This window comes from Mugil cephalus, chromosome 20 (assembly GCF_022458985.1).
Source record: "Mugil cephalus isolate CIBA_MC_2020 chromosome 20, CIBA_Mcephalus_1.1, whole genome shotgun sequence".
NCBI lineage: Eukaryota > Metazoa > Chordata > Actinopteri > Mugiliformes > Mugilidae > Mugil > Mugil cephalus.
Genome location: NC_061789.1, coordinates 11,943,502 through 11,965,055, shown reverse-complemented (window position 1 = coordinate 11,965,055; position 21,554 = coordinate 11,943,502). Strand labels below are relative to the sequence as shown.

Here is a 21,554-nt window from a genome sequence, read left to right as displayed (position 1 = left end):
CTGTTGTGACGTTTCAGTCGACACGTGCAGAAAGAAGGCAGGGACGCAGGGTGAAAGAAAACTCGAACCGCCTGGCCTCTACAGACAGAGACACTTACTGCACAAATACTGTATCTAACTGAGTGAATCACCACAGACCTCAGTGTAAAAATGGCCAACTTTACAGCAGAAATTAATATGAATGGGCGAGAAATAACCGAATTCACTTGTTTACATTATAACATGGCTTAATCGTTTTAATAATTAAGTGCATGGATGATCTGACTGACATGCTCCACATTTTTAGCCACGATTGAATTAGCTGCGAATTAGGTGGAGTCGGGCACTGCCAACATGGCGGCGCCTGGAGACACCGCACTGAGCTTCAAAACCGTCCCACCGGAAACTTCTGAGTGATGTGACAAAAGGTTCATCCATCGTCAAGAGCAGCTCAAGAAGCAATATTTAAGAAGAGTTGCTTTATTATTTCATGCTTCGTAGTTCACAGTGAATGCACATTATGCCATCTCATTAATTCAAGTTAACTTTTAGAGTTAAAGAAAAGGCATAAATGAGACTTTTGACCAAATTAATTATTTTATTAAGATTATTGAAGACAGTTACTTTATTAGCTTAATATTTACACTATCAGTTGTCGTTAGGTTATGCATTTCAAGTCATTCATAGTAAAAACTCAACTCTGACTGAAGTGAATGGTAAAAAAACTACAGAAGCCTGTTTGTGCAAAAACAAAATAAAACTTTGGCAGATTAAGAACGTCTGAAATACAAGCGATAAATTAAAACTGGTCAAAACAGGCTTCTGTAGATCCTCCACAGAAATACAAACCAAGTATTTTAACACAGGCATCGAAAACGAGATTCTTGTTGTAACATGAAAAACATTTTATTACGTGGACGTCGTGTGTGTGAGTGTGTCAATAACACGAAGCCATTTGTCTCCACATGTGTCATTAGTCTCTGTTGGTACGTCAGTCCCTCCTGTCTCCTCAGACCAGGTGGTGCTGCGTGGTCATGAGGACCAGGGGCACCTCCTTGTCTCCGGTGCCCAGCAGAGGAAACATCTTCTCGGTGAACTCGGCGGATCCGCTGAAGCTGTAGATCTCCGAGCCCGACTTCACGTTGTAGAAGGACACCTGACCCTCGTCCACGTCCAGGAAGACGCCCACCTGTCGCAGCTTCGGGTGGTGACTCTTCACCTGCGGGAACGGAGGGAGACGCGTTGGTACTGGGCTTCACACACATTAACACAGGCATTAAAGCGTGATAAACAGAGGAGATTCATGAGGCACAGATGGAGGCTGCGGTCGACCTTGGTCAGAGGCGGTGCGGTCAGCGCTCTCAGCTGGTTGCCGCTCCACCAGATGGCGTAGTATCCATTGGGAGGGCTCATGTCGAACAGGCCTTTCCTCTGGGCCGACTCGCTGACCACACCCAGCTTCCAGTCCTTGTTCTCCCCGACAAACACCTGGAAAATTACAGATCCCGATGAGCACGACTCTGAATCCCGGGGCTCGGCATCTTGAACCCGAGTCCGACCCTTACCTCCCAGTAGTGCCGCCCCGTGTTGAACCCCTCCTTGCCGATGACGCAGGACCAGACGTCAAACCTCTGCTGGCTGTTTCTGTAGAACTGCAGCTTCTCTCCTCTCTTCACCTGCTTCCTGTCCTCGGACAGGATGAGGAAGGGATACGCCGTCACCGGGTTCAACGTCACGTCCTCTGGAAGAAACGGAGTCAAATGCAATCGTTATCATTTTATATCGGGATCATTATGTTTGATTGAGAATCAAAGTCAACTCTCACCCATGTAGACTCGAGCCTTCTTGTGTCCTGAAAGAGAACAACCATCATTTAACGGCTGCGAAAGAAAAACTACACTCTGGTTTTGTTGTCTCTTAGATCTAGACTGAGAAGTTACTATTTAAAGACTTGGGCGGGTACATACCTGACACCTGTTTACCTTTCTTCAGATCTGAAAGGAGAAGGGAAACCACATTTTTTAATGTTTTTTTTTTTAACAGTAAAAGTAAAGAAACATTCAGCGGAGACTCCAGCAGAGGGCATCGAGCCCCTGACGTCAGTTTGACAGGTTTACAGGAGTTAAACGGAAGTTCGTAAAGAATCACCTTTCAGAGACCACTGGCTCTTCCTCAGACTGGCCGTGCTCGCTCTCAGACTCATCATGCTCTCAGCCGCCATCATGTCGCCCGACGAAACTGAAAGAGACGCGGAGAGAGGAGTCACCCACTGGGGACGCATCTGGAAACGTCCGACCCCTCACGTGTGTGTTTAACTCACAGGAGCCTCTGGAGTTCCTGGAGCGGACATCCCCCGTCCGGATTTCGTCCAGCCTTTCCTTCACTTCGGACAGACTGCCCTTCAGCTCCCCCAGCTGGAAGTGGAGGGAGAACTCCGAGTCGTTGTCCTGCTCGTCCTGCGGGTCCTCGGCCAGAGGCGCCGTGGCCTCCTCGTAACTCTGAGGGACGACAAGGAGATTCTTTGAAGAGATTCTGCGTTCTCGTGAACATCGCAGTCACGTTCGACGCCCGGAGTTGAGCTCTCACCTGCAGGAAGGCGATGTGATCCTGGCTGATGGCCTGAGCCTCCAGCGTGCCCCTCTTGTCCACCAGCTGCTCGAGCTCCGTCTCCAGACGGTTCACCAGCCCCTCCCCCTTTGACATCACGGCGTCCAGCTGGTTCTGGATCTTGCCCACCGCCTGAGTCCGGATCCTGTCCAACGAGCTGGACACTTCGTCCAGGAGGTGCTCCAGCTCGCCTCGCTCCTTGTCTCCGTAGCTCTGAGAAAGACGGTCACACCGACGCCGCCCGTCAGACCAAACGAAAAGCAGCTCGCGTCGAAGAGACGCGCGAGCGGTTAAATGCGTCACGTACCTGAACTCCTTCCAGTTTCCTCTTCAGCTCGGTCACGCGAAGGTCCTTCTCTTTGATCCGGTTCAGGATCTCCTGCTCCGTCCTCGCGACCAGTTTCTGCACAGACGAAACACGGCAGCCGCGGTTAACGCGCTGAGCTACATTTAACAGACATCACCTGAAGTCATCCCCCGTCCTCCTCCACCTGTTTGTGGAGTCTCTCCGTTTGGACGGAGACGGTCTTGTGCGTCCGATGTTCCTCCAGGACACAGATGGCACAGATGCAGCGCTGACATGTCCGGCAGTAAACCTGCACACACGAACACAACGTCGCTTAAAATGCTCACAAGCCAACTCTGTATAACTGCATTAAAAGAGGGAAAAGAGGAGGAAGACTTTACCTCCAACAGGCGGTGGTGTAAGGAGCATGTGCGACCCTTGAGGGCCTCCTGCGGGTCCATGAGTGTGTGTTTGGAGTAGAAAGCCGTGGTTTGATGTGGCTGCACGTGCTCCGTGCAGTACGAGGCGGTGCAGGTGAGGCAGGAGCTGACGGCCGGCTTTTTCACGCCCGTGCACACGTCGCACCACACCACCTCCTCTCCCGGCTCCTCCGGCGGCGCCATCAGGAACGGGTTGGTGCTACTGAAGCCCGCCGCGGACGACGTGTCCATCCCGTTCCTGGCGGGAACCGGCAGCCCCGCCGCTCCGTAACGGGCCTCTTTGTATTTATCGGCGATCAGCGCGAAGACTTTGTTGATGCTGAGCTGGGGGCGCTCGTCGAACTGGCGCTTGCACAGCGGGCAGGTGCAGACCGCGCTGGACGCCCAGTAACCTCCGATGCATGCCTGCAGACACACAGCGGGGCACAGTTTAAACTTTAGACAGGGCCTCCGAAACCATCCCACCACCCATGACCTGCGGATTTAAGAAGTGGAGGACGTCGGCCGTCTTCATTTGCAGCCCGCGTTTAGGTGTGAACCCCAGGCCGTGCTGCAGGTGCAGGTTACCTGGCAGAAGTTGTGTCCGCAGGGAGTGGAGACGGGATCGTTGAACAGGTCCAGGCAGATGGAGCAGGTCAACTCCTGCTCCGAGAACAGCTCCTGGGCCTCCGCCATTGTCCTACCGCAGCAGCTGGAGGACAGAACAGAGAGAGCATCGCTTCAGTCATCCTCCCCGACGCTGTGACGCAGCATCGACGCCGTTTAGTCTCTGCAGCTTCAATCCTCTGATCCGAGGACCAGACCTATGCAGCTTTTAAATCATAAATCATTCTAAGACCAGGATGACGAGTTTTGATGAACCGATTCAACAGATCGAAATATCCAACACGCAGTTTGCTTTTTTTTTTTAAAGGAAGTTTCAACCTCATCTCGTTTCCCTCGACAGCTTACCCTCACTAGGGACGCGGGGGAGGAAGTTTCATATTTGTTCCGAATGTCCGACGACCTGCTTTGTGAACTCGACGTGCGAGGACCAGGTCAGACCACATTCCACCTTAGAAACATGTGAACTGTGACCCAGAAGCGGAGCTAAACGGAGACGGCGGCAGGCGAGGCAGGGGGATAGTCGGACCGGTGGAAACCTTATTCGTTCTGAGCAGGTGCGAACAGGTAGAGAGGTGGGCGGGGCCAAGCTCACCTGCTGCACCTGCGGTGGATCAGTGTGAGACGGCTCATTCATCAAGCATTTACATAAACACAACGGGTGCTCAGCAGGAAAGAGGGTTATTCATGAGAACAATAAAGACTTGCAACAAACATTAATCAGCTAATCTGTTCATTTATGCTATAATAATAATAATAACAGCTAGTGACTCCGAACTGCAAAGAAGATGGAGGGTCACGCCTTTTTAAATGGTGCGTTCCTCCAGTTTCATGTTTATTCAGCTCTGAATGAAGCAGGACAGCGTTACAGGAAGCGCTAGAACCAGATGGACTGATAATCAACTGAGTTACTATTTGTTGCTCAACAGCTTAGTCCAGACACTTTATTTAAAAACTTTTAAAACTTTTTGCCTGAAAACACAGAAAACAGCTCGTTCCATCGGTCTGATCACTAATCAGTCAACATGTCAACTTGGGAATATTTAAAAAACAGTTCTGACAAAAATATTATTAATCAAACTGATCATGTTAAAGATGAGACCAGCTTGAGGTAGTTTTCAGATGACACTCATGAGAGGCCTGTTCAACCTGCAACCATTGATCATGTTGGTTAGAAAAATGGCTGCACCTCAAGTTTCCAGCAGAACATTAATGACCGTCAGAATCAGATGTTTATTGTTAGCAAAGAGGCGCTATATTAGCATCCAGTGGTGGGGACCGAGGTTCGGGAGTAGTGCATGGAGCTATAAACACTTAAGTGTTACAGCTGGATCAGTTGTATCTAAAGCAACATTGCAAGGTCGAAAATAGATGGACGACAGGGGAAACATGTCTGAACAGTTCTTAACGGCCAACTATGTGAAATCTTAATCTGAGCAGACGTCATGTATTGTCTTCCGTTTTAGAAACTAAACAAGAAACGAGCTTCAGTGTTGTCCGCTGAAACCTCAAGAATCGGTTAGCTAAATGAAGGCTATCGGGAAGCCAACAGAAAGCTAACATAGGCTAACTGGATGTGAACAGTAAACCTACAGGAAGCTAATGGAAAGTCAGCAGGAGCTCTAACTGAAAGCTAAAGGGAAACCAACATGAAGCTAAAAGAAAGCTAACGGCCATCATTAAGGCGAGCAAACGGATCAACACAAAAATGTTGTGTTCACTGTCACAGAAAACTGTATAAAACTGAATAAAAATACTGTTCAACCCTTTATAGGGGCATTCATTGAAATATTTCTCCTGAGAGTGTTATCGTAGGACATCACAAGACTGTTTAACTTCTCAAAATGTTTAAATTTGATGGAGAAAGTCAAGATTAATGAATTGAACATATATGGTTCCTGGCCCTTCAGTGGTAAACAAATATAAACATGTTTTTAGACCATAAGTGCTGATTCAGGCACTTGTCAACATAAACATCATCACATTGGACACATTAGGACACTTCCTCATGATACCTAATGAAGCGGTTGTGCTCAGCGTTCTTGCAGATCTGAACCTTAAAGACCACATTTGACCTGAGAATGTTTCCTTGATCTTCTCTGATTGACTGAACGAAAACCATGTGCTTCTAAACCTCACTGAGAGGCACAGGGACACAATTTAACATTCATGCTGAAGTAACCAAATATGGTTCCTTGCCCCATAAAGAGTTTAACTCCGGATGACACAACAGTACAGATATAATGGGATGGACAGGCCCCTCAGTAGGTCAGGGTCTTCTTCATCAGGTTGAAAACTTCATAAACTTCGTCCACTTGTTCCATCACATGACGAGGTTCCAGGAACTGGACAAACCGTGTTTGATGCTTTGCATCAAGTCTGCAGACGAGTGGAAACTCAGTGTTGAAACAGAAAGCAGCAGGAAGCACAGTAGGTGTGCGAGAACCGAGTTTCAGGCCGTTCTATATTTGTTGGCGACTGGTTCCCAGTTTACAAACCAGTTCTCTAATGAATGCGCACCTTCATTTCTCTCCACGTTGCCCGATTCCTCAGCTAACTTCCCTTTTTAAAGTTGTTTTGTGGTTAATTTAATATTTGAGTAGTATTCACACGTTCAGTGTATCTTAACATTCATCTATCACAGAACGTCAGCGTTTTCTTTTATAGAAAAATCTGTCATTAATTAAATGTTATCTGTGCAGAAGCCTTCTTGCAGCCAGTTTGTTGAGACAGTTTCCCTCATGCTTCCAGCAGATCCTCCCAGACTCCTTCTGAACTTCATCTTCCACTCTCTCCACCAACTCTCAGTCAGAGTCAGGGTTCAGTCTGGACAGACACAGTGAAGACACTCCAGTCCTGCTGGTTCCATGAAGTTTAATTTCATGGTCAAAGAGCCCAGAAACTATCTGAGCGATCTGCTCCTTGCTGGTTTACCACAGTCGGCACAGAGTGTCTCTGGACCCCAATCAGATCTGTTTGTCTCAGCTGGACTCAAATCAGTGATCATCACAGTAAACAGGCGTCAGCTGAACCATCACAGCACACACTAAACACATTTGAGTTTGAACAGATGTCTGAAAACGTGGTGTGGATTGTAGATTTATTAATTGATAGATTAAGATAAACCATCGAAGGGTCCGTCAACGTCCAGCTGTTACATTAAATCTATTTAAACAGAGCTGTGTTCTCAGCGCTTGGAAGTTTCTGGAGCACATTTCTAGTTTGTTTAATCCATGAAACCAGTATTAAAATCAAACAGAGCTCCGTAAAAAAAAAATAAAAAACCTATTTAGATTCTATTAAACGTAATTCAGATCATTTTTGAAACAAACTCAAAGCTGCAGCAGTTTCTTACCTTCCTCTGTCAGTCGACCTGTTTCTGTCACAATCCTGAAACTCAGGTTACTCCCTGTGATGTAATGAGGGGGGCGGAGCCAGCAGGTGCAGGCAGGTGAGATGTACAGGTGGAGGTTTGTTCATTCAACTGTTTTTTTTGTTGTTTTTTTTGTGCTCCCGGCTTAACTCTGTTTTAATTAGATTTCAACTGAAGCTGATGGTTTTACTGTCTGACTAGGGACGAGGGACGTCATTTCATCAGTTTCAAACTTCCACATTTAAAAAAAAAAATATGATATTAAACCATCAAATCAATAAAATATCAAATGTATAAATATTATCATAATATTAACTATTTTTTAATTATTTAAATACAATAAAAGCAAGAATATAATAAAATAAAAAAGAGAATTTATTCTGAACGCCTGATCTGAAATGGTGAATGAAGGATTCCTGACCTCTGACCTGTCGGCCTGTTCAACTGACGCCTTGTTCAAGTGCGCAGGTGATAAAAATGCAGCCCACGGGCCATAAATGGTCCACCAGAGGGTCTAATGTGGCCCACAGTATGAATTTGCAAAGAAAATGACATAGATCAGATCAAACTTGTTTTAGTACGGGGGCCACATTCAGCCCCATAACAACACATGTAACGACATCTCCAGACTTTTTCCATTCATTTTAGTGCAAAGAAGAACAAGTAAATTATTAGAAATAAAGTGTTTGAATTTGCAAAGTGCAAAAATGACACATAAGACTGTAAATTATCAACGGAAACAGCTACTATCCTTTTTTTTTTTTGAAGGATAGTTTATTAAATGTAAACATTCTCCAAATTTACGTGTTTCCTTTGCACTAAAACAAAATATGCTTATGTTACTTTAGATTAAATTGAGCTGAATGTGGCCCTCGAACTAAAACGATTTTTGACTGATCGAGTGGCCGACTCGATGCATCGTTTGAAGCCGAGCTGCTGAGCTCTGGGAGTGAGACGTGTTTGTCGTGTTTCAACCTGAAAGAGATGGGCTGACAGGAAAGAGGACATTCCTGCTGGTTGTGTGTGTATTGACACACGTCTATCTCTGCGAGGACCGAACCAAGCCGGTCACCATATAAGGACAGATCACTGAGTCCTCACAGGGATGGAAGTTCAGCGTGTGTGTGTGTGTGTGAGAGTGAATGGTTCAGGTGGTGAATCCAGTTTTAAACTTGGTCTTCCTGATGTCTGCATTGTGTAACTTTTCACATCATGAGTCACTTTATCTCACAATGACTATGGAAAATCTAAAATTAGGAGGATCAAATTTCAACTGAAAGTAATACTCGTAGTCTACATACTTTCTGTTGATAAAAGCTTTTATAAATTAACTTCATGTCAAATTAATGAGAAAGTGAAAAGTGAAAGAAATGAAAATGAGAGCAGATCTGAGATAAAAGGTTTAATCAGTCAGAAATAGAAAATGTTTTATTTTTGCTTTCACATCACAAATAGTAACGTTTCAGTTCTTTTCTGAAATGACATTAATCAAACACGTGGGTCACGTCATCATCACCGTCTTCGTCCACCTCCGTCTCGTGCGTGTTTCGGCCTCTGTGCCAGACTGGTTTTGGTTCTGGTCCTGGTTTTGGTTTCCTGCTCTCGTCTGTTAAAATCCACTTTAGTCTTTATAGTTCAGTAGCGATTTACTGACAGAAAAAGTCTGAATGAATGTTCCCGTCGACGTTCGGCCACCGCAGTTTCTGCTCAGAAGTCTTTGTAATGCAGCAGCCTGGAGACAAACATAAAGCTTTCTGATCAGTGTTCAGCAAAATACTGATTACTTCTAAGAGATGATGCGAGAAGAGTCATACGAGGAGCCACTCGCTGTGTTTCCATTACCCCTAGAAATGAACACAACCTAATTATCGCAATAAGAAACTGGTAATGGAAACGCCTACATGTCTGATATCGCTAAAACACTTTTACTCTCTCATGAGCTCATTTTTCCAGACGTATCGATATAAAAGTCGATATCGCAATGGAAATGACGTGGGGGGTGGGGGGATGGGGTTGGGGTGGGGGGGGTCATGTGACCAGTTCAATATTCCTTAAAGAGAATTATGGGATATCACCAGATGTTACAGCTAATTTGCGAAAACACTTTTCAATGGAAACACGTATAAAGCGCAATTGTACTTTATCAAAATTCCCAAAATATCACTTTTATTTTACCTTAAACTGTAATGGAAACACAGATAGTGTCGTCCTAAGAGAGAATAAACTAAATGCTAACTGCTGAGATGTTCACATTAGTTTTTGAATGCTAATGGTTTTAGCTCTATTAGTGTTGAAGCTCTGACTGCATAGACGCTGTTGTTGTTGTTGTCTACAGCCTCAGTATAAACTATGAGAACAGAACAGGAGCTGATTGGCTCACCTGAAGAGGGGGGCTTTGCCTTTGTTGTTAGCCAATGAGAAGAAGCCGCTGTGTGGGGAGAAGTCGAGGCAGCTGGCCCGGTAAATAAACTTCCTCTTAGCGATGGGGAAGTTGGAGAAGACGGTGAGGCTGGGCATGTGCACCTGAGGAGACGGGGGAAATGTTAACGTTCTTATTCTTTTTCATCATCATCATCATCATCATCTTCTTCTTCGTCTTACCAGCCGCACGGCCTCGTCCTCTGCTCGCGAGCCGACGGCCATGATCTCGGAGGAAGGGTTGAAGGCGAGGGCGGTCGCCGAGGTCAGCAGGTTCATCACGGCTTTCAGGGGCTTCGGACTGGTCGAGTTGAGACACGCCTCCTGGGAGTAGATGTTGACCACGCCTGACTGAGAGCTGGCAGACAAACAGAGTTATTACCACCTCTGTATGTCGTGGAGATCTCGGCCAATCAGAGAGCAGGACGGGCCTGGGGGGGCGTGTCTTACCCGCAGGCCAGGTACTGTCCGTTTGGAGAGGCGGCGATGGACGTTCCCCTCACGCAGCCGTCATCTGTAAACCTGTTGATGCAGCGGCTGCTGCGGACGTCCCACACGTACACCTCCCCCTCCTCTGCATAAACACACACACAGATCCATCACACGTCTGACAGGAAGTTGACGTCGGCGACATCACATACTTTCACGAAGGTGTGAACTGACCTGAGTTTGTGAAGATTTTGCCGCCATCGTGAGAGAAGGCGACGCCACAGATGTTACCGTTTATCTTCATGCTGCGGACCACCTCCTTAGTCTGAACACACACACACACACACGCACGTTTAGTCTTTTTCAAGCGTCTACAACGTTATGCTAACGCACCACAGAAGAAGAAGTCACCTTGAGCGTGAGCAGGTGCAAGTATCCGTTGGTCCCGGAGAGCAGCAGACCGCCACCGTCAGGACACACCGAGAACTCCTTCACTCTGGCTTCGTTCAGACCTGGTGACAAACAAAACAGGCTTTTATTGTGAAATCCCGAAAGGCTCACGGACCCAGCGAGGAGCGACGCTGACCTCTGACGGTGTGAACAGGCGTCACCCGTCCCTCCATCATGTCGTACAGGTAGAACATCTTGTTCTTCAGGCTGGTGGCGATCACCGTCTCGCCGTCCACGCTGAACTGAGCTTTGTGGACGGGGAACTTCTCCAGGTGGATGCTCTGGATCTTCGGGTTCGTCTTTCCGTCCACCTGAAGAGGAGCCAGAGTTAAAGTCGTGTCATCGTTTCCCCCGAACACGTCTCGAGTCTCTGCTGCCGGGGCGGCCGACTGTAGTGTACCTGGAAGAGGGAGACGGACTGGTCGAGGCCCGCCGTCATGACAACCTGAGCGGAGGGGTGAAACTGGACCGTGGTCAGTTTGTCGTCGGATGGACGGGCGCTGTTGGCGTGGAGACACTTCTTCATCTGGAAAACAGCAGAGATGCGGGTGAGTTTGTGTTGATAAAACCAAGGACGAACTCTACCACTTGTTGATTAGTTGGATCGATGAAGGGCGGCAGCTCACTGACCCTCAGGATGCCGCTGGGCAGACGGTCCGAAGACGCCACAAAGTTCCCCGTCCTCCTCAGCAGGTCGTCTTCCTCCTCCTCGTCTTCGTCTTCTTCATCATCTGCAGCTTCAGGAACACAAAGTTTAAGTTTAAACCGAACGACAAAACATTCAAAAGCAGAATTATGTATGAAATCCTACCTCTCTTCTTCCTCTTCTTCTGGACACTGATCTCTGCCCACGATGGAGCTCCTCCCATCGACTTCTGGAACCTGGACACACACACGTGTGTTCAGGTGTGTTCACATAAGTTCAGGTGTGTGTGTGTGTGTACTCACTGCTCCCTCATCCTCTGCTGCAGCTTCTGTTTAGACATGGTGGACTCGGCCTCTCCTTTCATCAGGTTTCTACGGTAACGATGATTCATGTCCACCCTGAAGCACAAACCGTTATTTTATTGCGTTTCTGAACAGGTTTTATGAGGACGGTTTTGTCTAAGCAAGAAAAAAACAAAAAAAAAATCATTTTTCACACTCACTCTTCTTCCAGCTCGTCGTCCTCGTCCACCCAGGCAGCTGTTTTGGATCTTTGCAGCTGCAGCCCGGACTCGTTTTCGTCGTCCTCCTCCGACTCCGCCGCCTCCTCATCTTCGTCCTCCAGCAGCAGAGATCCAGTCTGCGCCTCGTCCTCCGGCTAAGCAACAGGAAACCACGTTTAAGGCTGATCTACGCACCAAGTGATCATCAGTGAAGCTTCATTTCTATGAAAACACCTGCATCAGCTTGTCGGTGATGAAACGCTGCAGTGGAACACCAGCTGTATCCAACACACCAAACTATCACCGTTCAAACTAAAACTCATTCACATCAAGTGTCGTTTGAGGATCATTTGAGAGCTGGATTTATTTGAAAGACCTAAAAATGCTTTTAAAATACCAAATTTTGATTTCAGACTGACAGTGCTGTACATAAGCATGACAATATAAAAGTAATAACATTTAAAATGGAGCCTGTTAAGGAACCGTTTGCAACGAACCAGCAAACTGTTAATATTGACTTCTCATAAATATTTGGGGAGAATAAACACTGAGAAGAATCAGTCAAAAGACCTGACGTATATTATGAAGTTAAAAATTTTCTTCAAACAAACATATTTATGCCAGTGAAGAAGAAAAAAGTAACTTTAAATAGATCCTTGCACTCTGCTTAGATTGACAATATTTAAATGTCGCAGGGTGTAAGTTAGAGAGCCGATTTTGACAAAAGTGGCAGAGGATTGTCGGGAGTTACTTTATTTTGTTCTCAGACCACTATACTCCTGCCAGTTAGTAAGAGAACCGTAAATTGGCAGATTTTTGAATGACCCCTGGTGAGAACATCACCTCCACGAGTCTCTCCAGCAGCTCATCCTCAGCTCCGAACACCAGCTGCTCCAGGGCCTTCACCGATGTGTCCTCCTCTCCCAGCACCGACAGCCTCTTCGCGTTACTCTGCCGTATATCCTCTTCTTCCTCGGGGTTTAACTTTATCTTCGGTGGTCGAGACCTCTTCTTCGCCGGTTGTTTCTTCTCCGTCACCGGCAGCTTGATAACGTTGACGTCCTCCATGTTTTTTTTGTTTTATTTGTTTTACCGGCAGCGACACCAGAGTCCCTACAGGAAACTATGAATTTAATTTTGACTTTTAATGATTTTTCTCGACATGTAGCAAGCACAGTTTGCACACATGCGGGAACCCGTGTGTTTTCTTCCTCTCTATGAAATCACGTGCTTCCGGTAAAACCACAAAGGAGAAAACTGAGGTCTGCCCCCTCGCGTTCAAAGACAAAACTGCAGCTTCCTACCTTAGACAAAAGTACAAACCGTGTTTTATTTTAATAAAGTTATCATTTTCCTTTAATATACCTCATTCATTAATGAAGAACTAACTTTTTAATAAAACGTTTTGGAGCTAAACTCAATGACGTTTAGATTTTTAGCTGCAAAATGGATTATGTGTGCAAATATTTAGTATTAACTAAAATATACCTGGCTGCTTTAAATGGCAAAGACTAATTTATTAATATTATTTTTCATTTTCAGTATTTTTTTCCTGTACTGACTAACATTTGGATCCCCTCTCAGGTTTTCTTTTTTTGTGTGTGTGCGCTACTTTGGTTATTGTATATATCCTCGTATAGATTATGTCTTTCTTATAATTATTTCAAATACTTCATTAAACAATGTCAGGTGCTGCAAACCTATTTTGAAAGCATGTTTTTCTATTTTTTGGTAAAAAAGAGAAAATAATATATTCAAAAAAAAAAAATCTCCTTTAGAGAAATAAGTTGTATTGCAGTTACAATCAACATTAAAGGTGAATATATTATATATAACTCAGTTTTTGACTCCATGTCTCCTATAACTAACGATGATTAAACGTGTAGGAGGATAAGGGCCGCGCTGACTCGCCGAGGTGTCACCGGAGAGAATGAAGTGATGAAACAGAAGAGAGTCTGTAACTGATAAGTTTATTTCAGACAGCTGCAGTTAGAGTAACAGAGAGAGAGCATGCTGTTAAAGTGGGACGGAAAGAGCGTCCATCCCACGGCTGCAGGACAGTTCGACACCATCAGCGTGACAGTCCGTCCCGCAGCAGTAAGTCACATTAGATCAGCTGTTAACGGGAACGTCTACAGATTCTAACTGAAGAGATTTACAGTTTGTAAGGCAAAACAGACGGGGGGAGGAAGACGGGGGAGGAAAAGGAGGAGGAGGATGTGGAGGGGTTTCCTGTTGGAGTTAAAAATGCACCAACTGCACATGTGCAACTCAAAGAGCCACAGCTGCTCCTGAGCTGTAATGAGAGTAAAATGAGGAGATTTTTTTAAATGGAGCCTGGCAGCAAATTAAACGCAGGATGAAGTCGCACTGTGGCTGAATCCAGAGAAGAAGAAAAGCCCCGACAATAAACGAACAACACGGACGAGGCCGTTTGAGCTGGAATCACTGTCGACAGCAAAACATGAATAAAAGTGAAAAGAAAGTGCTCGGTTACGTGATTAAAACCCAACTCTGAAAACAACAGCATGACTTCAGGCAGAGACGTGCAGCGAAGACAACGTTAGAAAACTTTCATCAGTTAAGACGATGACATGAACTGATCAACGATCATTAGCTTCCGATTCTTCTGACTTTAAACTTGGACCCCCCGACGTTCCTGCTGCAACAGCTTCCAGGCGCCGGGAATCATGGGTAATTATTTAACACTGTGTGTGTGGCGAAACCAAGGAGACGCTGTGACGCTGCTTCCATACACACACACACACACACAAAGAAGACATGCAACAAGTTGAGTTTGTAGTTAGAGGAAGGAGGAGTCCTGCTGCAGGCGGAAGACTTCTAGTGTGACCCCCCCCCCACAGTTCACCAACGTGGTACGAACCGACCTGCAGCAGGAGTAGTCAGCTGTCCTCAGGTGAGTTTCTCTTCTTGGCACTTAAAGACTCGACCTGTTCACAAACTGACTTCAGCAGGTGAGTTCAATGACGATGATGATGATGATGATGATGATGATGAAGCAGATGAGTATTTACAGTGTCTTCATCCTTCATCCTTCATCCACACGTTCACCATCAAACATGACCACCTTCAGTCCAGGTTACAGACCCTGTGATCCGGATCCAGGTCTCTGAGTTCAGTTTGTCTCCGTGGTTCACACAGAGCTCTTTAAAGGAGTAGCTCAACATTTAAGGAAGTAAATTAAACGTCTTTCAAATTAACTTCGCAATTGACTTAACGGATCACTTAGTTTGTCAGGTTACCTTCAAATCTTCACTTAAACTAACAGACGATCATTGAGTGTTGAACTGTTATTTATAGTGTTGCTTGTACACGTCGACCGCGCGTCACAAACTCGTCTCGTTCACGCGTCCGGCTCCACAGCTTCTGAGCGGCCATCTCGAAAAAACTAAAAGTGCAGGTGCAAAAATTAAAAACGGACAAAAAAGAAAGAGGTGGAGCCTCGTTTCGCTTCACATTTGCTCTGAAGACGCGTTCAGGGACCTGAACCGCGCGGTCCTTTTAAACTTCTCCAGAGGTCGTCATGCCCGTCTCTCTCTCTGTCTGTCCCCCGATTGGTCCAGTCCGTCCGTCAGACCTCTCCTCAGCCGGTTAGCTGTGAGAATAGATGAGGCGGCGATGGAGAAGGCGAGGATGACGAAGCTGCAGACGTCAAACGGGGAATGTGTGTGCGTGTGAATGTGCGGTTGGGGCGTGTGGCGGTTGCTCCTGGTTCACCTCCCGACCGGAGGCAGCGGAGGAGCTCCTCTCATCACCGAAACTGAAAACAAACACACAAACAAACACGTGGTCAGTGAATATGTCGCCAGAGGTGAGAACAGTCCCAGAGAGTGAGGGTCGGGCCTCGTCTGACCTCGGTTGGCCTTGCTGGGGTAGATCTTGGTGAAGTGTCGGTACTCGTCTGGAGGAGGGAAGTCGTCCAGAGGATGAAACGAATACTTGGACTCAAAATCGTCTACGAAGGAAGGAGGAGAGAGGATAGAATATTTCAACTCCTCTGTCTTTAAATTCACACGTTTCTAAAATCTCAAAGTTGAACAAAAACAAAAGGACTGATGAAGGAAAAGACTGAGGCTGAGGAACTGATTGATAATACCTCTACTGGACGGACGGACGGATGGACGGGGGGAGGACGAGGCCAACTCACCAACAAACGAGCGAGGGATGGAGGAGGAGGAGGAGGAGGAGTGCCCGTTGCGGAGAGGAGGGGGAGGCGGAGGTGGAGCAGTGGGGGTGCGGGTTGGAGGAGGGGGAGGTTTTCCTCTGGTGGGGGGGTCAGTGGAGAGGGAGGGGCTACCATGCGTCCTGTAAGGAGGAGGAGGCGGGGCTTCTCTACCGCCGGTCCTCGACGGCTGGACTGGAACAGGAGGAGCTGAAGAGATAAAGGATAAGGAAGAAAATTAAATATAATGTATAATTAATTCTGTCAAATGATTAAAATTTTAGACACATTAATCACAATGTTGCTGTGGATTAATTTTGATTAATCACGATTAAATATCAGTTTTAATCTTTATTAATCGCGTTTAATCTTGTAACTCTATGTGAACAAACTGTCTGAAATGTGTTGCTAGAGACGTCCAGAATCAATCTGGATTAATTGCGTCAAAATGTTTTCAATTAATCAGATTAATCATGATTAATCATTAAAACAACCTCCACAACAGTTCACTGTGATGACATCATAATGTGTTTTAGCGTGTTTAACAGTGATGATGTTGAACCCTCACCTGTCCCTCTAGCTGGCGCCTCTCTGACGGGGGGCGGCGGCCTGTTGGCACCTTGTTGGGAAGGGGTAGGTGAAGCTGGGGGGGGCGGAGGGGCTGGACCTCTGGTGGGGGTGTGGCCTCCTGGCGAGGGGGCGGTCCTCTTGTTGCTGAGGGAGTTGTGGCGCGTGGGCAGCTCAGGTGCTGCTTCGCCGCCACCTGTTGGACCGTTAGTGATGCGGTAAGGTGGAGGGGGCGGGGCCAGAGAGGTGGAGGAAGAGGAGGCGGGGTTTCCCCCGGAGGTGGGCGGGCGTCTGCTGTTGCCGGGGGATGGGGGAGGTTTGGAAGGGAGCGGCGGGGTGTTGTTAGGGGTCGGGGGCAGGGGCTTCTCTCTGTTGTAAGAGGAGGAGGGAGGAGAGGGGGCGTTGCCTCTGCGACAGAGGGGCGGAGGAGGAGGTGGAGCGGAGGAGGAGTGCTTCATGCCAGTGCAGGGGGAGGAGGCGGCCGAGGAGGGGGAGGAGGCGGAGGGAGAGGAGGACAGGTTGGGGAGCGAAGGGCGTTGGGAGCGAGAGGTTTCCATCGGCGACGTTGCCTGAGAAGACGGGCTTTCCGCGTCGTCATGGCGATGGCTGGGTGGACGGGGAGCTGCGCCCCGAGTGGAGGGAGAGCGTCCAGAGGAGCCGTCTGCCACAAGCAAGATGGAGTCACGTGGTTTACATCGCAACTGACAACTGAACAGAACGAAACGGCGACAAGACGACAAAAAAATCCACTCACCTCCAACTGGCCGCAGTTTGGGAACGCCGCCCGTGAACAGGCCTCCGATTGGCGGAGCCGAACCCGACGGACTCCCGGCTGCGCTCCCATTGGCTCCTGCTCCGCCTCCTTTGGGCTCTGAGAACCACAACCATTGGACAGGTGAATGAGGGCCCCGCCTCCTGACATCACCAGTCTACACTGACAGCGTGGCGACAGTACGATGACATCACCGAACAGATGGGTTAGTGTGAGGCGGGATGCGGGTGAGGTCAGGTGACTACGACAGGCGGAGGTGAGGTGGGGTGAGATGAGACGAGAGATTAAATTTAAATGAAGTGTTTACGCTCCCACGAAGCTCCGACGACGTCATCGACAGCACAACAAACAAACACAGTCATTATGATTACGACATCACAGCTGATCAATAATCAATCACAACTCTGCTGACACATTTGTCTGTCAGGGCTGGACCATCAATCATTAGATCTATAACGCAGACCAGAGGGAAAAGCAGCAGCACATCTGATTTCGGATGATCAATGTGATCAATTGTCGTCAGAAACCGATCACTACCGACTCTGAACTGATTTAAAGAAATGAACAAATCTGCTCCAGCTCTGAAATTAAATGTCATGTTCATTCCTGCGGCAGCTCTCCTTAGAGGAAGTCACTTCATTTCTGAGCCAAATTGTTAATTAGGAAGAGAGAATAAGCTGCTCAAGGACAGCAGGTCACATCTGACACAGCCTTCTGTCCGTGTTTTTTTTACCGACGACATTAATAAAAGCGTCGTTTTAACAGTCCTCCAGGAGCGAAAAGCAGCAGGATGCTCAGACGTCTGCCGTCCACCGGGGCGTCACACTCTGCAGCGAAAACAGGAAGTGAGCTGAGCCTCGAAGCTGCTCATCAGCGTTGGATGAAGCCGTTAGCATCATTAGGACACGTGGCGTTTCTGATGCTAGCTGGCATGCTAACGCGTTAGCTCAGTTGCTTCGCTGCGAGGCCGCTCAGAGTTTCGCCGACACATTTGCACAAATGTTCCTCTAATGTGACACTGGAGAGAAAACTACGGATAAAATGACAGCGTTCAGCAATGCCGCCATGTTTGTGGACATAAACCACACACATGATGATGTACCGGGATTAATACAAAACTAATAAAATAAACTAACTCTGAAACTGACGGGACCCGTTTCATCCGTCACGTTTGAACCCGTCTCAGACTCAAATGAGCCGAAGCTCCGTGTGTAAAAAACACGTCTGGCGAATAGAGACAAGCCTGAAACTCTGGGCAGCCTGAAAGTGGACGGCAGACGCTGCAATTCACAGCAGCAAGCATGACGAGTGCATCAGCAGCAAGCTGCAGGGCGAGTTTAACCAGCCGCTCCGTCACCTGTCCACCTCACTGCACACAACTGTGCGCGATCTGCCTCTGAACATTATAACCCAGTTAACCCGAGCTCATCAGAGACCCGCGGAGAGAGAGACAAAGAAGAAACGTTAAAGACACAAACAGCAAAACATGGACATTAAAAAGAAACATGAACAAGCAGGAAGCTCAGAATCTGATGCTCTGAAATGTGAAAATGTTTCTGTTTAATGATGTCTGACCGTATGTGTGTGTTCTCCTGTTTCTGGTCATGTGATCACTGACTCTGATCGGCTGATGTGTCCGATAGTGTAGCTAAAAAAGGACTTGTCTTTTATTTGTCACCGTGGTTAAAGTGTGAGGCTATTGGTCACAGGCTACAGCTGCTGATATCGATATATTTAGAGTTATTTCAGTTTCGAAAAACTGATTTCTCATCGTTGTTTTTTTTTCAAGCTCTGCTGCATTTCCACAAGATTTTATGTCCAGTTTCACATCTTTCACGTGGTTTTTATTTAGTCCAGGTCTTTTCTGGCAGCCTCCCCTCCTCCTTTTTGGATCTCATCACACATGGACTAATCCTGTTGCGCAGTCTCACAAGACCGCGGCAAGATTTCTAACAAAAGGCAGCAAGAAACGGCCTCTGTGGGATTTTAGGAACAGTGTCTCTTTCTTTTTTTTCAAACCTAACCCTGCGAACAACATACAAAAAACGTCCTGACAGCATGTCGTCAGGGCATCGTTCCACGTCGATCTACGAACTAATAAAACGAGCAGCTGTCAATCAGCTGATAACCCCGCCCCCCAACCCACCGACCCGTGGACAGGAAACATGGCGGCTGTTTAAACTCCTACAGTCAGCCTCTAGTATCAGAAGATTGTCTTACTCTCTAGCGCCAGAGCAGGGCTCTTATCTCCGGCTGTCTTCTTCTGCTCCTCAGACGGCGCCCCCTGCTGTTTAGGCTGGCTCTGTTGCTGGTGTAGGTATTGGTATAAACGAATGTATGGGTGCTCTGTGGGAGGTGTTTGGCTCTTTGGTGTTTGGCTCTTACTGTCGAGCAGCGGGGCGCTGCGGTCGTTCACCACCGCCACCTTCTTCAACCTGGTGCCTTTGCAGATGTCGGACAGCAGAGCGCCGCGACCTTTGGCCTCGTCTCTGCTCAGCTTCGGAGGGGTGGTGTTGGCCTGAGGGGGGGGAGAGGGGGAATAACACCACCGGAGTTTTGATTATTGACTATCGAGACAATAAAATGACAATCGGTTTCTTGGGATATCTAATATTTTCAGACTTTAAACATCACTGTTGTGTTTTTTAACTGAGCCGATGATGATGATGATGATGCAGCTCCTCACCTGGCTGAAGGTGGGGGGAGGAGGGGGTCCCCCTGGTGGAGGAGGAGGAGGGGGAGGGATGGGCATCTTGCAGCTGATACTACACACACTGGATCACCCTGAAACAAACACACACACACACAGTAAACACCAGTGATTCTTTACAGATCTATGTAGACTCATCATAGCCTGTACACGGAGTGTGGTCAGATTCTTGTCTGAAATAAAGGAGACTGAGGGAAACATGTTGTAGAACTTGCTTCAACTGACTTACAACAAACCACCCCGCTAAAGAGACCCAGAGGAAGTTTCAAATCCAGCTTCAGATGTCAGAATCATTCATAATTCGATCAGCTGTTCTTGTCCAGACAGAAGCTGTTGTATTCGCATCCTGTAGAAAGAACTGTTTGTTTGACTGACGTTGTGTTTTATGAGACTGTTTCTACACCGGCTGCTGTTTCTAATGTTGTGTTGTGCAAAAAATACTGCGTCTTGTTTATTTATTTTTGCAGTGCACTCTTGTAGGCCTTTTAGTGCATTGTTAATTTTGGGTTTTCATTGTACCATTACACCGAAATCTGAGGGAGGGGGGGCTGCACCTTATAATTTCATTGTATTCTATTCACGTTCAGACTCCAAATCCTTCGTTCAGTCCGTGAATCGTGAATAAAATGCGAGTTTATCTGTAAAATAATCGCCAGAATAATGAGTCCCGGACTAAACCCCCCATGTTGTCTCTGGAGGTTTCATGCCAGTAAAACACCATCTGAATTTTAAAAAGGCCATTTCAGTGTTTAGCATCGATCCTGCAGATCTCGTTGAAACATTAAACTCGGACCAGAGGCACATTAACAGACTGTTAAACTTGAGTGTTCACACCTCGGACGCGTTTATGCTCCTCCGAGAAAAACCCCAGAGTCCATGGATGTTTCTCAGCATCGACGTCTTAGCCACATTAGCTCCCGTAGCTCCTAGCGACCGTCGGCCTGGCAATGAATCTCTGCAGGATGCTAAGCTAACTCAGTAGCCTCCCCCGTTAAGCCAGTGTCCAGCTGTTTGCTTTGACAAACAACACATGTTCCGGTGCATATGAACCTACAAAGCCTGCTAGCTCGGCGCCTCGTAAAGCTGCTAACGTTTGTATTTTGGTAACGCGGTGGGTGTCGCAGCCTGCTAGCTCAGTGTTAGCATTAGCATCCGGACCAGGTGAGAATAAACGAGTCCTACCTGTGAGCCGCTGAGTTCATGCTCCTGGAGGATGTCTTATGAGTCAAACTTCCAGCTGCGACTGTCCTCTCGGGACAGTTTGCTCCGATGTCGGCCACCAGTAGCTTCTGTGCTGCAGAGATGTTTTTCTTTTTTCTTTTTTTTATTTCTCTACAGTCAACACCAGAGCAGCCGAACACGTGACCTAACGGAGGGCATGCGCCGCTGCACCATCAATTCATTAATTAATACTAACACTGGTACTATTATTAAAACTACCACTGCTATACTGATAGTAATATAACCACAAGTTATAATAATACTACCACTGATGGTAGTATTAATAGTATTAATACTACCCACTAGTGATATTTATTCTGACACTAATATTTGTATGAATAAGACTGACACTGATACTGAGAACTGAT

General features: G+C 47.0%; 3 protein-coding genes across 10 annotated transcripts; all 3 read right to left on the bottom strand.

Annotated features, from left to right (window-relative positions):
- Positions 1 to 557: 557 nt before the first annotated feature.
- Positions 558 to 7,345, bottom strand: LOC124997280 (E3 ubiquitin-protein ligase TRIM21-like). Of its 2 annotated transcripts, none has more exons than XM_047570867.1 (13): positions 7,271 to 7,345; positions 3,880 to 4,003; positions 3,274 to 3,717; positions 3,078 to 3,182; positions 2,894 to 2,989; positions 2,566 to 2,799; positions 2,300 to 2,477; positions 2,128 to 2,217; positions 1,947 to 1,973; positions 1,805 to 1,831; positions 1,545 to 1,720; positions 1,312 to 1,467; positions 558 to 1,198 (listed from the first exon to the last, which is right to left on the bottom strand). In XM_047570867.1, exons 2-13 carry the CDS (start codon positions 3,985 to 3,987, stop codon positions 989 to 991), a joined length of 1,851 nt encoding a protein of 616 aa, XP_047426823.1. In that variant the 5' UTR covers positions 3,988 to 4,003; positions 7,271 to 7,345; the 3' UTR covers positions 558 to 988. The 2 variants fall into 2 exon arrangements, with proteins under 2 accessions (XP_047426823.1, XP_047426824.1); XM_047570868.1 differs by lacking the exon at positions 7,271 to 7,345 and adding an exon at positions 4,264 to 4,636.
- A 1,330-nt stretch (positions 7,346 to 8,675) lies between these two features.
- utp18 (UTP18 small subunit processome component) lies at positions 8,676 to 12,973 on the bottom strand. Of its 2 annotated transcripts, none has more exons than XM_047571833.1 (13): positions 12,577 to 12,973; positions 11,734 to 11,888; positions 11,534 to 11,629; positions 11,397 to 11,467; positions 11,216 to 11,322; positions 10,986 to 11,111; positions 10,722 to 10,896; positions 10,547 to 10,647; positions 10,370 to 10,460; positions 10,157 to 10,280; positions 9,890 to 10,064; positions 9,669 to 9,811; positions 8,676 to 9,020 (listed from the first exon to the last, which is right to left on the bottom strand). In XM_047571833.1, the coding sequence occupies exons 1-13, from the start codon at positions 12,799 to 12,801 to the stop codon at positions 8,996 to 8,998; spliced, it is 1,614 nt and encodes a 537-aa protein (XP_047427789.1). In that variant the 5' UTR covers positions 12,802 to 12,973; the 3' UTR covers positions 8,676 to 8,995. The 2 variants fall into 2 exon arrangements, with proteins under 2 accessions (XP_047427789.1, XP_047427790.1); XM_047571834.1 differs by having other exon boundaries at positions 11,216 to 11,316.
- A 709-nt stretch (positions 12,974 to 13,682) lies between these two features.
- On the bottom strand, positions 13,683 to 21,336 carry wipf2b (WAS/WASL interacting protein family, member 2b). Of its 6 annotated transcripts, none has more exons than XM_047572508.1 (8): positions 21,148 to 21,336; positions 19,942 to 20,039; positions 19,476 to 19,773; positions 17,238 to 17,354; positions 16,485 to 17,144; positions 15,851 to 16,126; positions 15,608 to 15,709; positions 13,683 to 15,514 (listed from the first exon to the last, which is right to left on the bottom strand). In XM_047572508.1, exons 2-8 carry the CDS (start codon positions 20,005 to 20,007, stop codon positions 15,468 to 15,470), a joined length of 1,566 nt encoding a protein of 521 aa, XP_047428464.1. In that variant the 5' UTR covers positions 20,008 to 20,039; positions 21,148 to 21,336; the 3' UTR covers positions 13,683 to 15,467. The 6 variants fall into 6 exon arrangements, with proteins under 6 accessions (XP_047428464.1, XP_047428465.1, XP_047428468.1 ...); XM_047572509.1 differs by having other exon boundaries at positions 15,902 to 16,126; XM_047572512.1 differs by having other exon boundaries at positions 16,052 to 16,126.
- Positions 21,337 to 21,554: the final 218 nt, after the last annotated feature.